The sequence below is a fragment of the Cynocephalus volans genome, chromosome 1 (genome assembly GCF_027409185.1).
Source record: "Cynocephalus volans isolate mCynVol1 chromosome 1, mCynVol1.pri, whole genome shotgun sequence".
NCBI lineage: Eukaryota > Metazoa > Chordata > Mammalia > Dermoptera > Cynocephalidae > Cynocephalus > Cynocephalus volans.
In genome coordinates this window covers 181,915,293-181,931,556 of record NC_084460.1, presented here as the reverse complement: position 1 = coordinate 181,931,556, position 16,264 = coordinate 181,915,293, and the positions used below count along the sequence as shown (strand labels likewise).

Sequence of the window (16,264 nt, the reverse complement as noted above, 5' to 3'; positions counted from 1 at the left end):
TTGCTAGCAATGGCAAACACTGGTTGAAGGCACATAAAACCATGTGCGTATGTCACAGTTCATTTTTTATTTGATGATTTATTGTTTTATTTTTGTGCCAAATATGCTGGATATATTTGGACAATATGATATAAAATCTTCAGTGCTGAAAAGTATAAGAAGCAATGAGCTAGCAAAAAAAAAGAGAGAGAGAGAAAGAGAAGGGGAATTTAGTTTTTAAACTTGCATTTATTGCAATTAGAATGAAAATTCATCAACTATCAGCAAATTTGGTGTTTGCTGTCAGTATACTCATGTGATGATTTTTATTTTCCTACTTTCTATTACTTCAGAATGCATACACGGAATGAATCCTTCTAGAGATGTTAATGGTATATTAGATTCTAAATTATATTTTTTATAAAATATGCACATTTATATATGCATATGTATGATTTTATATCTATGTGTCTCTATGTACAACTTCTGATATAATTTAACCAAATAATTAAGGCTCCTTTTGCTGATTCAAATATACTTAAAAGCAGCTCTCCATATTGTAGATGTCATCCCACATAAAATATTCCAATGAAACCTTAAATGATACCTTCAGTTCTACAGTGCTTCCACCAGGTGCATTCTGCTGTTATTAAATAACTCTATATAACTCTAAAAAAATAGAGCTTGGCTTCTATCTGTTGTAACCCAGTTTATTACCTTTGTTATACGAGTGATAATGCAAAAAATTTATGAGGGTAAAATGTTTACTAAGGGATGCCTAAATTAAAAAAATATTAATTTTAAAAGTCTCTCAGTTTGCTACTTGTGAGGTGCACAAATGATTTATGAAGTTAAAGTGAAATAATCACACTTTAACCACAGCATGCCATGGAAACATTCCTAAGGAGGAAGGATGTAGTGGAAGAACTAAGGAGTTTCGTCCCCAAAGTAATTAGGTTTCAAAAGTGAAATATCTCAAAGCCACTTCTGAGAAAAAAAGAAAAAAAGGTTTAATTAAATTCCAGTGTTCAAAACTGGACAGTATGTGTAGCAGGTTATTTTTACATATATGTTACTCTTCAGCAAAACTGTTCTCCACGCTGTGACATTAGTACTAACTGCAGTAATAAAGTGCAGAACCAGTAGCAAAATATATTATCTAATTTTTAAAAACTTAAATGGTCATTTAAAATAGAAATAATTCTTTTTATAGAAATAATTCTTTTCGAAATATTACGTTTTTTAAAATGTAATTTTGGACATATCACATTATATATTAAGGGTAACTTTGATTTAAAAGAATTGTTGAGATTCTAATCCCATTTCTATGCATATTTCATCAAAAGGGTTTTGAAGATCAAAAACGGAAAATATTTAGATATTTTCTGAGACCACCGATAGTTATTTACCTAAAGCTGAAGAAGAAAAATGTCAATGAACTGTTATTGTTTTCCAGTGAAATTGTTATTTTTCTTTTTTCTTCCAAGTAGCCAAATACTTTTTAAATTCACTGTGGAAACTTACATTCCATTTTTGTCGTTAGCCTTTCTCAATCCTCCTCCGCCCACCCGCCCTTAAAACAAATTTGGAAGAATCTGTCATACAGCATCCACCCAACATATCCCTTCGTTGTATTTTTTATTTTGTGTTATGACAAAGTAATTTTTACTTTTATTCCAGGGGAGCATTAGGAATGGACATGGTAGTGTTTCCTTTCCTTTCTCTCTCAGAGGGGCAAAGGAAGGAAAATTCTACAATGTCGTTGAAATGAGCGCTCTTGGAGGAAAGGAATTCCTCGTTTCGTACACGGTGTCACTGGACTCTGTAAGCTCCGGAAAAAGCCCTTTAGACTAAGGGGTTCCCGGTACCCCTCGGTGGAGCCCCACGCCACCCGCTCTCCATTCATTTTAGTTACTCAGTAAGGAGGGGCCAGCGGTTTTCTTTTTGTTTCTGGTTTCAGGACAGCGCCGCGCAGCGCAGTGACAGCGCGCGCAGGTTCGGGAAGCCCAATGTCCGGCGTCCCGATCTAGAGGACAAGAGCAAAAGCTTTCGTTATCATCACCACTGTCGGGCTTCGAACTCGTGATTTATACCTGGAACTCTTAGCTGAGTAGCGCCCGCGGTGCTGCCTTTGAAAGCTAAACTTGGTGCGTGTTGCTGTAACTAACTTCTCTTACTTGGAAAGGGAACTTGACTGCCGCCCGAGACACCGCAGGAAGGGGCCGACCCGCAGTCCCTGGCATGGTTTCGGGTTTTAGGCAAATGGCCTGAGCCCCAGAGGTGCCTTTGACCTTTCCGAGGGGAGCCCTACCCGAGTCAGCTATTTCCCCAGAAGTCAGCCCGCTTTGACCTCCGTCACACTGTCGTGCTCCATCCCCGTCCCCGGGGGTCCTTGGGGATGCTCTTGGTGGTGGCCCCAGGAGCCCTCGGTCGGCCTTTAGGGAAATGCATTCGAGCCCAGGCGAAAAGATTTCACTTGCCCCGAACTCGCCTCCAAAGAGGGCAGCGTTAGACCCTGGACCCAGGGAAACGGTGGACCCGGGCTGGGGAGCCACAGCACGCTGGGAGGAGGGAACGATGCAGAGTTTGGCGTCCCTTGGCCAAGGTGGAGAGTTAGAAAGCGGACGTTTGGGATCTTTACACTTGAAACGGAGCTCCTTCAAAATGATTTTAAAGGAAAAACAAACATTCTCTTCCCGAGACTCCAAACCCACTAAAGATAAATGCAGTTGGGTGCTGGCAGGGTCTCGGGTTTTCCAGCGCGAAAGGAGCGAGGGGACGAGCCCACGCCGGGGACAAGCGTGGAAGGCTGGAGGCAGCCGAGGCCGCGGGCCCGGCGAGGGCGCGCCTCTGCCCCGGGCGCCCGGAGCATCAGTGGCCCTGGGCGGGCAGACGGCGGTGTTCAGGCAAAGGGCCTTCGGGAAGAGGCCCCAGCTGGGGCCAGCCCAGACAGCCGAGAGCCCTGGCCCGGGACCCCGGGCCCGCGGGGACTGGACGCGGCCGCTTCCTGTCGTTTTCCCCCAAACTCAAGTTCTTACAAAGGCGACCACAGGCGGCCGGGCAGAGCCCCGCGCCGTCGGGGGCGTTCCCGGAGCACTGCGCGGCCACCGGGCGCCCCGGGCGTGGAGCGAGGGCGGCTGCTGCCCCCTGCCGTCCGCCCCGAGCTCGCGGCCCAAAACGCCTCCCCGCCGCCCGCCTCTCTGGGCCTGGGGCGAGGGAAGCGGCCGGGCGCCCGGGAAAGGCGTAGGCACCCGGCCTGCCACGGCCCCCTCCTCCGCCAGGACGCAGCAGGGGCGCCAGAGGAGAGTCCCGGCGCGGTGGCGGTCCCCTGCACCCCAGCCGCGCGTCCGCGGGGGAGGGAGGGACCTGCGAGGGCGACGGGGTTCAAGTTGAGGGGCTCGGTGGGAAGGAGGAAGCCCGCGGCGGGGAGGGATTCGCTGTCTGGGGAAGGAAATAGGGAGTCCCGTGGAGTGGGTGAGAGACCCCCGGGGGGATGGAGGGCCCCTCGGGGGAGAGATCGGTGGAGAGGGAGGGAGCTCTGCGCGCCGGGCAGGAGGCGGGGCCCTCGAAGCTCCGCGAAAATGCCCGCGGCGCCGCGAGGACTGGCGCAGGGGGAAGTTGCCGCCCGCGCGCAAAGCCGGGGTGGGTTCGGCACCCGGGACCGCTCGCGCGCGGGGGGGCGGGGAGAGACCGTTTCCCGGGAGCCGGACGGTGAATGCGGGGCTCGGGCGAGCGGGGGCAGCCCCGGGTGGGCGCGGGCTTTTGCATGGCCTGCGAAGGATCCGACGCTCCCGGGAGCTTTCAACTTTCTTTCCAGTCGCTGCTACTTTGGGGTCTTTTCCTACTAGGAAACTCCTTTGCTGGCCGCTAAGCACACTCACAGGGAGCCGCGCTGCGTAATCAAGCCGCAGCCCAGAGGCGGCGAGAAACAGCAATTAAAGAAAAACCAAGAGAGAAAGCGAAAAACACAAAAACCATGTTGTGGAGCACCGGCTGACCTTATTAAATGAATCAGCGCCACTTGGCCGCAGCTGCCAAGCGGGCCGTGGGCGAGCAGAGCCGCTCTTTGGCCGGGCCCTCTAGCCTGCAGCCCCCTCGCAGCCGAATTCCACCCCCGCCCAGAGGCTTGGCCGTGGGCGGCCGCATAGGGCCTGGGGCTGCTTAGATCCCGGGAGCCTCGGGGCTGCATCTCCAGGGCGCGCGGGGAGCCTCGCTCCAGCTGGTCTCCAGGACCGGGCCTTTCCTGGTGCGGCGTGCGGGCCGGGTCTTCCGCGGGCCGCCCGGGCCTCCTTCCCTTCCTCCTCCTGGGTCTCCGGGTCGCGGACGCCTATGGCGCCGCTGCGCACTGCAGCCCCGGGCAGGCGGTAGAGCAACCATGCCGGGTGCTGCAGGACAGGGGTCCGCACCCGGGCGGGGTCTCGCGCCAGCGTGGGTGCGGGTGCGCGGGCCGCGTGGGGGCGGACTCAGCGGCTGCGGACTCCGCGGCCCCACTGCGTACAGTGGCGCGCGGCGCCGGGGGCGCGCAGGCCAATTCCAGGAGCCGGCGGCCGCGAGCCGCGCCCTGGCTGATACCGGAAAGGCCCGTGATTGGCCGCTGGCCGTCCCTATGCAAACGAGCTGAGGGAATGGAATTCCTCCGGCCGGGCTTACAGTAAAAGCACGTTCATTTCCAGGCACTCTCATTCATAGAGCCAGCGGGCGCGGGCGGGACGGGCGCTCTGCGGCCGGACCCAGCCAGGGCACCACGCTGCCCGGCCCTGCTCCGGCAGGCACCTCTTCCCCGGGCTCCTGGGGACGCCAGAAGAAAGTCAACCGTTCTTGCTTATCCTTGACCCGCGTTGGACCTGCATTTTTTTTTTCTTTCTCCTTACTTTTGAATTAACTGGCTTCTTGGCTGGATGTTTCAACTTTTTTCCTGGCTGTGAACTTTTCCCCGATTGTTTCCTTTGCAAACTGCTGGAGAAAGTGCGCTGTGGTTCGAGGAGAGCCGTGAGGATGTGTGCGCGTGGCAGTGTGTGCATGCATGTGTAACCAAAGCCGGCCGGTCTGTTGGGATCTGCGCCGCGGAGCCTCCTCTCAAGGCCGGCTCCACCTGCTGCGGTTACGCGGTGCTCGTGGGCATTTTTGCGTCGGAGCAGCTAACCCGCGGGCGCTGGGCGACGTTGAAGGAAGATCGTCTCGCTACTGCTCAAGTCGGGGCTGACTCACCGAGCCAATGTAGACAGTGCTGACTGCCGAAGAGTGTGTGTCTGCGTGTGTGCGACTCGGCTGCCGCTCAACTCCCACCAAACCACAGGCTCAGCCACAAACTTAACCAACATCCCCAAACCCGAAGTGCTCAGATGTGGAGAGCTGTACTCTGAGTTTCCTTGACTTGGACTTTTCTTTTAAGATTAGCTAAGATCTTTGAAAAGCTGAATTTTCTGCACTGAGCATTTGGTAGAATTTATTGAGAGAAAATGACAAGTACTTCTAGCCCTGCCTTTCTCCAACTACTGAAGCTGATTTTCAAGGCTACTTAAAAAAAAAAAAAAAATCTCCAGCGAACATTAATGGGTTTCTGTTGTGTTCAAATTCTCTACAGATTGTATTGTAAATATTTTATGAAGTAGAGCATATGTATATATTTATATAAGAGTACATATATATTAGCACGACCTTCGGAAGTCGAAGCTCTTGCTTTTGAGGACAGAAGCCGGTTTTGCATGATAAAAGTGGCGCTATATGGAAGACTCCCTTGTATTTTGTGTTCTGTTGGGACTTCAGACAAAACTCACCTGCAAAAAACTGACAGGCAATTAACTACTGGAACTTCATGTATTTGCCAGTCATTTTGCTCTCCGCATAAATATTTTAGGAAGTGTATGGGAATTTTGCCTCGGGCACTTTTGTCACAGCCAAAGACTGAACTTGAACTTTGAAAGCAGGACTCACAGGAAGATAGTCACCCTTTGGCGTTTGACTTGGGATTCTGGTCGTCCACTTTTGAATGCACTAAGCGGCCGGTTGCTAGGAGCCCTGCCTGGGTCTGAGGCCCATCGGCATAAATACAACGTTTCCCCTCCTGGACTGTTAGTAACTTAGTCTCTCCCCCCCCCCCCCCCCCGCAGTAATAAAAGCCCCTGAACTTGTATGTTGGTCTCCCGGGAGCTGCTTGTTGAAGATCCGCGCCTCGGTCGCCGTCTTGTAGGAGCTGTTTGCAGGGTCCTAACTCAATCGGCTTGTTGTGATGCGTATCCCCGTAGATGCCAGCACGAGCCGCCGCTTCACGCCGCCTTCCACCGCGCTGAGCCCGGGCAAGATGAGCGAGGCGCTGCCGCTGGGCGCCCCGGACGCCGGCGCCTCCCTGGCCGGCAAGCTGAGGAGCGGCGACCGCAGCATGGTGGAGGTGCTGGCCGACCACCCAGGCGAGCTGGTGCGCACCGACAGCCCCAACTTCCTCTGCTCCGTGCTGCCCACGCACTGGCGCTGCAACAAGACCCTGCCCATCGCTTTCAAGGTACTCGGCCCGGAAGGGGTGGCGGAGGCCGGGGGCGATCGCGGAGGATAGCGGCTAGGCAGGCGGGGCCGGGTTCTAGAAGGGGGACCGGCGCTGCTCCCCGCGGCCCCTGGTACATCTCTGTGCACTTGGGATGCGGGGGATGCTGCGTTGCCGTGACGACCCTCCGAAGGGACCCGTCTCAGCCCGCCGGGAGGCCTCCGGGGAGGACTGAAAAAATCAGGATGCCCCCAGAGACATCCACTGAGGGCCAGTCGGGACCTTCCAGGCAGGGGCCTTCGCTTTGCTACAGAGTAGGAAAAGTTACAACCCAGCAGAGACAAGCGGTCTGCTCACATCCCCGCACCCCCCAACTCGGGATTAACACCCAGACCATTTTGTCTTCCTCAGATGAAGGCATCAGGAAGTAAAATAGAGAGATGTACTTTTATGCTTTAGGGTCCGTGAAAATAAACTAACAAAGGAAACTGTCAGAGATTTTTCCCCCTCTTTAACCGCCCAGTAGGAATTAGCATGTCCAAAGTCCATGGCAGGAGTAGTTAGGTTTGCAAAAGTTTTCTGTAGAGTTTTGCGAGCTTCTCTAGCCTGCTCCTTCCAGAAGCCGCCAGTAGCGAATCCTGTTTCTTTTCCTGGAACCCTCCTGGACGTTATCGCCGGCTCACCTAGATTAAGCCCGGGGCAGGGAGAGGTGAGGAGGCTGTCCTCCGACAGCCGGGACGTCCAATCGGCCCGCTGTCCTGTTAGAGGAGGGGGCGGCGTGCGCCCGGCAACTTCAGCTGAGCAGCTGGAAGAGTCTCCGTTCACTTTTCATCCTAGATCTTTCCTTAGCTTTGAGCTGCCTTTAAAAACCTTGGCCTTCAAACAGGAATATGTAAACAACCCCAGGCTTTTTTAAACAACTACCCCACTACCCTGGCAGCAAGCAGTAGGAATTTAATTTTTGCGGTGGAGATTCTGTTCTTCCGTCTTTGGTGGGTTTAAAAAGGTGCAGCGTTTCAGTACCTTCAGTGCGGTCATTTCCTGTTCATTTAAAGGGCTAGTGAAGGCAGGTGATTCAAACTGTAAAGATGGGCTACTCTTTTTTTTTTTTTTTTTTTTTTTTCCAACCTGGTTAAATAATTGTCCCCTTTAAGGGGAGATTAATTTAATGTAAGCTTTTTATACTTCCTGGCCTCAGCTGGATCTCGATCTAATTACAATGAATAATGTTCACTTTTCTAAAAAGTTCTGTTAGAGGTTTTTATTTTTAAGATTTAGACGCTTTCCAAACATTGTTATTTCTGCAAAACAGAATTCCTAATTGGCTGTGTTTATAGAATTGCCTCCTCTTCCACTCAGTTTTCTGAAAGCAGGTTTTTGGGGTTTTTTTTTTAGCTGGGGTGGAAATGAGGATAAGGTGAGCAGCCACTTGACTCTTCCTTCCCTTCCTCCATTTATTTAGATTTGTGTTTGGGAGCCTTTTTCAATTCTAAATCATTCTAATCCCTTTACATAAACAGATCAGCCAATCTCCTGGGCTCACTCTCTTTAAGAGGGGAGGGTTGGGCCCTGGGGTCACTTTCAGATAAAAGCAGAGAGAAGAACGGCTGATGATCAACCAAAGGGCCCTTTAAACCTGGGTGACACACCAGGGCTCTCAGGGATTTTTGGCTTCCTTTGGGGGGAAATCAGGATCTCCTCTGAGCTCCGTCCTCTGCCAGGGAACCCACACCCAAATATATCAAAACATTAAATGATTAATGAAAACTCTCCAGGAGCTGGAGCCATGCAAAGTCTCAAGCCACCACATGAAAGTATTTATTTTCTTCAATAAAAAATGAAAAATCATGTTTACATGTTTTTCTTCTAAAGAATGAAAAATCATATTTACATGTTTTTCTTCTAAAAGAATAAAAAATCACCCAAATTGCTTTTATGAGATTCTCATCAGAGAATTCCTTTTAGCAGAAATCATAATAACTATGGGAGTTTTCCTTTGAAAAATGACCTTCGACAATTCACTTAAAAAAAAAAATCTTACTTTGTTTTACTGAGTGATAGGCTACTAAAACCAAGGCGTAGATCTCTTGAAAAAAAGTTCAAGTGAGTCTCTTAGGAACATTTGGGGGAAAGGAAAGGACAGCAGAGAAATCAGACCACTTTATTAATATCTGTCACCACCCCAGTCTCCATAAAGAGAGGCTTCTTCCTCAAAGAGAACTGCTCGCTGCATAACTGAAAGAATAGACAAAAAATCCAGTGAGAGAGCAAATGCAAAGGTTAGGGATAAAGGCAAGTTAAACTTCCAAACCTGGGTTGGCCCGTGGCTCACTTGGGAGAGTGTGATGCTGATAACACCAAGGCTGCGGGTTTGGATCCCTATATAGGGATGGCCGGGTAGCTCACTTGGGAGAGCCTGGTGCTGACAACACCAAGTCAAGGGTTAAGATCCCCTTACCAGTCATCTTTTTAAATAAATAAATAAAAATAAACTTCAAAACCTGCCTGTGTCCCAGGCTGATTTACTGTGTGTTCCTAGCTCCACTGTGTACTAATCCACACACCCAACCACCTCCCGTGCAGTTTCGACAAATTATTTCTTTAAAATTTGGATTTTAAAAGCCTCAGACAATCTCTTTAGGAAGTTTAGTAAGTAAGGAATTATTATATTCCCGATGATAAAGAGGAGAAAATGTGAAACAGTGGTAAAGTCTGATATTGATGAAAAGAGCATTTAAGTGCTTTTCTAGGAGTCTTCTGAAATTGTGTGTAAATACTCTGCTTTAATCTTCAAAATGAAAGGAGGATTTAAAATTATGAATTTTCTTTAAAATAGATTAAAGTCATCCTAATTGCTTCTCCTGAATTCCAATATGTTCTTCCCCCACCCCTTCCTTCCTGTAGAACACCTTTTTTTAGCATAGGGGAAACACATTTTTACTACTCAGAAAAATCTTAAATTTGCTATCTATTATCCAGTATTTACAGAAGCAGCCTGAAAAGCTGTTTAGATGACCTAGGACATATTTTGTAATCCTTTAATATTACAGTTTGTTTAGGCCCTGGTGCACCAGAGTGCAAAGACATAAACATGCCTTCAGCAGGGAAGTTCAGAGGCCTTACTTAGATGCTTATGATAATATTCTTTCATAAAAATGAAATAAGTAACATTTCTGTCAGCAATATCATGGTCCCCAGCCATGCATTAAATATCATCTTGACTAAATTCTGTGTTCCACTCCACGGCCTTCTTTGAAACACTGGAAGATTAAGGGATTTGAATTAAATGAATTGTAACTGTAATTTCGACCTAATTAGAATTGGTTTAACGTGCCAGTTTGAATTGTGAACAGGCTAGCCAAACACAGTATTTGGAGGTCCATGTAGTATGTAGGAGAGGTGATATTTTGCCCAACTTCCTAATAATTTAAAAACAGAGAAGTAAAACAAAATTATGAGATATCTCTGGCCAGCAAGTCCCTTCTTGTCTGTTTGGTCTGTGTTAAAATGTAAATGTTTGTAGCTCATTACCTGTTGTTTATAGCTTTTCATTCTAGTTGCTTCTTTTTTCTGTTTGAAGTTACATATTTTTTCATTCTCTTTATATTGCCTATCAATGACAAAATATGTACCAAATTAGCAGACATGTTAGTTTTAAATGAAAAAAAATTTTTTTAATGTAGCCTAAGTATGCTTGTTAATAATCGGATGATATACATTGTTAATGAAATTTCTCTTGATTTAATATTGTCTCCTTTCCCCCAACAAAAAAATCCCTCAGGAATCAATAAAAGGCCAAATAAATATGTGAGCGCCCAAATCTCTTTTTGAAAAGGGAGGAGTGGGAGTTAAACTTCTAATTTTTTAATTCTTAAATTCCAACATCAACAACTTTTTATTTCGCTACCATATAATTTTATTCCATATTTGTTTCTACTCGGTGAGGTCTCATGAATTTGCCAAATTACTGATGAGGATAGCTATAGGAAAGATGAGAGGCTGCAGACGTGGAACACTGCGAGGGGAATGGCAGGAGGAAGGTGTTTTAGAATACATTTTGGTAGTTATAAAGCAAGATCTATTTATTTTAACCTCTTTACAGATTCAGTCCCCACAGTGAGTTATTCACTTTGCAAACCATGTAGTTGATCCAGTCCCTATACACTTACTGAATGTCAAATTAGAATAGAGAAGCCTGGGTCGCCATAGGGAGATGGGGATGAGGAAGTGAAAATATGTGTTCAAGGAGGGCATTTCAACACTGTGAGCTAATTTTACAGAGGGAAGTGAAAATGGTGAGAAAAAAATTGGAAAATTTTTGAGACTAAAAAGAGCAGAATAAAACAAGCACATTTTGTGGAGTAGAAAGAAAAAGTAATAATCAGATAACTGATCAGAGAGATTTATTTCAATGATGCCTTTTGCAACAAAAGGGAATTGTCATATTACTGCTCTTAATTAAGTGGCAACAAACACACTTATAAAGAGAACCAAATACCTAATTAGAGGGTGCTTGGGGAATAGTGTTTTAAAATCTCCTTTATAGAAAACATGTCCAACAATTGGAATGAAAAGATTAAAAAGAGAAACAAAAGGCCCAGATACTTGTTGATAGTGCAAGTTAGACCAAATAGAGGAAAATGCCTACCTCTTGCCACAAGAGGAGATTATCCTGGTGCAGTCTTGGGGTCCAAAGACTGTTCACCTCTTGTAGTGAGCTGGTTTGTTTTCTGGGTCCTGCACCTTAGAACGCAAGAGCTGAAGGCATTGTAGTGAATAAAAACAATAGTCATCTGGAGGACACAGGGAAGGGTCGTGACTAAGCAGACAATGAAGACGGGAATCTTGAGAAACATGACTGATGTCATACAAGTAGTCTATGGCAGCCTTATTTACATATAGAAAAAAGGCACTGAAAATTTAGATACTACAAAAAAATTATGTCGCAATTATTAGGTAAAAATTGGGAGGCGTAAAACTGGGTAAGGAATAGTAGCAGTAGATTAGCGATTACTTTAGTATTACCAACAGCCAAAAAATGATTATATAATTGGAACAAACAACAAATTTTACTACTGACTGAGAAAGTACCATAAGGAGTATCAAAAATGATAGGAACAAATACAACTTGGTGCATTTTGATTCGAAATTCTATGACCACTTTGAAAAATAGGAAAAATGGAAATATGGCCAATAATAAATGTCTAGACAAAGAAAATAGTTTCTAGAAGGGTCAAATGACGGCCAAGAAATTGATACTATCGTACGAAACATCTTCAGACCATGCTCTTCAGAGCAAGCATTTTACCTGGAAATTACTACATTTTTTAAAAATACCTGAGTATCAAAAATAGATTTTATCTACCAGTTTTCTTCAATAGCCCTGATAAGAAATTCACACCTATCCTATTACATTAAAGGAATTCCTTATCAAAATTGGCTGGGTTTAGAGATACCCTAGTCATCTATCAGGATATAGTTAACAAATCTTTGGGACTCTCAGAGAGAAAAATGCAAACCAGTTCCACCCCTGAATTGAAGGGAGTTCATCAGACTGAATGCCCCTTTTTTCTAGGGCCTGTTGATTTTGTAATTAGTAGTAAACAAAGAATTCATTTCTGATAGTTTTTCCTTGCATCCCAGAATTCATTGCTCGTGAAACTCAAAGTAATAGAAGGGAGTAGGGGGCAAGATAACTGCAAAGGAACAGTTTAAGTCATTTAAAATTGTCAGCAAACATCAAATTTAATTTTAGCAGAAATAAGTTCAAATACCTGAAAATAAAGTCCAGGCCCTGTTAAGCCTGTCAGTGGAGGTCTGAGCAAATAAAAGATGGGTTAGGTGATAAACTCACAAACACCAGACTTTCTGGTTTTCAAATGTGAGGAATTAAGAAGAGATGATTGTATTCATGAGACGGCCTAGCTTTTCAAAGTTCTTGCTATTGTTAGTCTTGTCCCAACTGTGCTGTATGACCTTATGTGGCTTTATTAGGTGAATTTAGAAAATGTTTCATTATTTTAAAATTTATCTTTAGTTATACATAATGGAATTAAAAGTAAATCTTCTCATTAATAACTTTTCTGTTTTGCTTAAGTTATGATTGGTATTGCTCCACAAACTAAAAGGTATCATTTAATATACATTTCATTTTCTAACGATTACTACACAAATGACGTAAAAGTGTATATATAACATTCCTGATGTCTGCATTTATCCCTTGACTGGTGTTTAGGTGGTGGCTCTGGGGGACGTTCCGGATGGCACTCTGGTCACTGTGATGGCCGGCAATGATGAAAATTACTCAGCTGAGCTGAGAAATGCCACCGCGGCCATGAAAAATCAAGTCGCAAGATTCAATGACCTCAGGTTCGTTGGTCGAAGTGGAAGAGGTATGTATCATCAAAACTGATCTTGCAACTCAAAGTATTTACATGACAACAAACCCAGATTTCAAAACTTAACAATGGTGCTGTGAGGGAATCCCTAGAAACTTGGTCTTTCTTACTATTGCCACGTCAAGCTTTTTAAAAATATTTATTTAAAATTTAATATTTTTAACAGAATCTGACTTCGCATTATTGCTTTCTATTACTCAATTTAAGACTGATTTGGAACATGCAAAACATGAATTGTGAATTTCAAAGAAATCCCTCAGATTTTTACTAACATGTAAAAATGTAAAAATTACCATAATGTAAACTAGCATTATAGAATCAGAGTTCTCGCTTTGATAATAATAAAAAATCTATTTAATGTAAGCCTTTAACTTATGATCCATGTGCTATCTGTGGCAAATGACAGATTTTCAAATGATCACTTTTAATAATTTTAAGGGCTCTCTAGTGTATGATGTTAAGACAAGTTTCAAGCCAGCTTACCTTTTAATGGTAAAATATGAAGAAATAGTGTTAGTATCATTGATGGCAGTATACCTTCCTGATAGATTTCTGTTGAATGCCTTATGATTATTTGAGGGTTAGGGGGTTGGGCCTAAGTTAAGATTTTAGTACTAATAATAGCAGAGACTGGATTATCCAGAGGAACTGCCGCATTCGTGTAGAACTGTCACCCTACGTGTAGTTTTGTTTGCCTTTGCCTTTAGCCCATTATCAAAATATTAGAGCAGAGCAGAAAGAGGAATCTTGGCTTTTTAAAATTGTAATATCCTCTGGTTTCCAACTATTTTCAAGTATTGTGTTTTCTCTGTCTTGTAAGAACCTAGGTCATATTTTATAAACAGTAACAAGTACTAAAAGTTTAATTGAAGGAGATAGGATAGTTTGTTTTGGAAATCTTATTTTTGTAATATAGTACTGAATAATCTCATGAATAAAAGTTATCTCAGGTATAATAAAAAGACTTAGGATAGATACCTAAATAACAGTAGTAACTCATGTAAAATAAAGGATCAACCAAGAAACACTTAAACATAAGAGTAATCATTACTCTTTATAAAGGCATTCAAAAATTTAAGCAAATCTCTGTTCTTAGAGAATTTGATTAGTCGAAGAGGAGAAGGGGTAAATGTGTGTTGATTTTTTTGGCTGTTGTTTTGGTTATTCTAGCTGTCTGGGGCATTTTCGTAATAGAATCATAGCTGGAGAAAATAAAAAACTTATAACGTGATTGAAAATATATGTTCATAGTACTAACTATGTTAATAATAGGGTAATGCAAAGAAAATTATATCCACTTATTGAAAGCATGAGTGATGCTATAAGATATAAAAGCGTAAGTCGTTAAATGGGTTCACTTGTTATATTAAAAGTCCCCGCCTTTCAGTAAATGGAATTCACATTATGATTCAGAGATGTGTATTTAGAAAACATCTTGAAGGCTTTGGACGAGTAGCTGGCAGAGTAGATGAGAAGCCAATAAAAAACAAAGACTCCACAGCCTGGGCCGTGCCCACCTGCCTAGCTCACGATCCTAATTCAGTTCTTATGGATTTGTGCTGTTAGGAATCGATAGCTGACTGTCATTTGGTTGCTTTTCCAGAGAAAGTATTAGTATCATAACATGCATCCATGTGGATCTGTGTCAGGTTTTGGTTATTAAAGTTTTGGAAACTGTTTAATGGTTCACACCAGTGACATTTTCCCATAAGAAGCTTAGTGGCTTTCTGGCAATGCGCAGTAAGTTGGTGATAATAATGAGATTTTGAAAGCAACATGCTTCCTTTTCTGGCATTGAAGGCTGCCCTCACATCCCTCGTTGGCCATTTCTGCTTTGAGTGGGTGACTAATAGGTGCTTGTGTTTACTTGGGTAACGTGAACTGTTTCCCCAAGGTGTGGGTTGTTTGCATTTGGCTGTCTGATTTGTGCCAGTATGCACTTGAGTTTGCATAAACCCCAAAAAGTAAAATAGCTGCAACCAAGGCTGTGCTGTCTTCTCCTACATACCCTGGAAAGAGAAAATTAATTGAAATGCCATAAATGGACAATATTTATTTTGAACAGGCTCTTCTTCCCACCAGTGATAAAAAGCAATAAAAAATACAGGAACCCTGATTGAACATTTGACCCAATTATGGTTACTAGGCATGTTGTTGGTCTTGAGTGATACATACATATGAGGGTGTGTGTGTGTGTGTGTATTATATAAATATATATATATATATATATATATTTTTTTTTTTTTTTTTTTTTTTTGTCAGTGCTACAAAATAAAATGAGCTGTTAAGAGGCCCAGTTTGACTCTGTCTCTTAATTTCTCTCCATAGTCATAAAATACAATTTGGTTTTGCTCTTTCAACTGTGTCAACATTAAAGCTTGCCAGGTTTTTTCTTTTCTCTTTTCTGCAATTTGCTTCCCATTAGGCAGAAAGCAGATGATTCTCACTAATTTTGACAATTAGTCTTAATCTTCCTCAGTGACTCTTATCCTTTAAAAGTTTCATTATGTTTTATTAAGTGATCTTAAGACTAGTTACTGTTTCATTTTGTTTTTGAAAATATGCTTGAAAATATGCCCTTGGCATTGACACACCACACAGTGGCCCAGAAGGTCCCGGCTGTTGGCTCACCCACACGTTTCAGTGCCAATGTTGAATTCTGTCAAACGCCACTGGTCTAATGGATTCTCAAAGGGGCCTGATGCTTGGTGCAGAATGAAGGATACAAAAAGAAGCTGTCTTTTCTTTGCCAGTCTGTGAGGATCATAAACCTCATAGAAATTGCCAGAGGTTGAACATGGAAGGGTTTTTCTCTGTTCTACCCTGTCTGGCGCTGGCTGATGTCCAGGATCACAGCTCCTAACCTCAGGTTCAGCTTGCAACTGGGAAAACCTGCCTGTCCGGCTTTTACGGCCTTGGTGACTACACTGGCCCCTAAAAATATTGGTGAGGGCCTCAGCAGCCAGAACCTTCTTCCTTTTCTCCCATCCCCTCCATTTTCTCCCTGACAGTTTTAATCTTGTTTAGTGTATATCTCGTTCTTGGAATGCTTTTCTCTTTGATTCAGTATCTTCATGTAAATTGACTCTGTCTTTACGATGGCAGAAGAGATAGCAGCTCCCAGGAGATGAGAGAGTCAGGGAGCTCTGGGAAGTTCGACTGAGTTCCAGAGGTTATGCACACAGGTGTTTGTTTCAAACAATTCGCATTTGAACCACATGGGCTGGGACTATTGTCACCTCCAGAAAATCGAAGTTCAGGGTCAAGAGGAATTTTCTTTGGCGAGATTAATTAGCTCAGCAGTTTACATCAGTTTACATCTGCAGTTGGAGCAGGTGCTGCCGATATTTTCAGAGTTGCAAGAAGTGTATCATGACTTCAGCTGAGAGACATTTAAGAAATTTTAGCA

At 44.2% G+C, this 16,264-nt stretch overlaps 1 protein-coding gene across 2 annotated transcripts in view; it reads left to right on the top strand.

Moving 5' to 3' along the window:
- The first annotated feature begins 4,663 nt into the window (after positions 1-4,663).
- The window catches only part of RUNX1 (RUNX family transcription factor 1), a 91,256-nt gene continuing 79,655 nt past the window's right edge, over positions 4,664-16,264 (top strand). For both annotated transcript variants that reach the window (XM_063079106.1, XM_063079101.1), the window contains exons 1-2: positions 4,664-6,478; positions 12,693-12,849. In XM_063079106.1, coding sequence (XP_062935176.1) covers positions 6,209-6,478; positions 12,693-12,849 — 427 coding nt within the window. In that variant the 5' untranslated portion in view covers positions 4,664-6,208. The remainder of the gene's footprint in view (positions 6,479-12,692; positions 12,850-16,264) is intronic.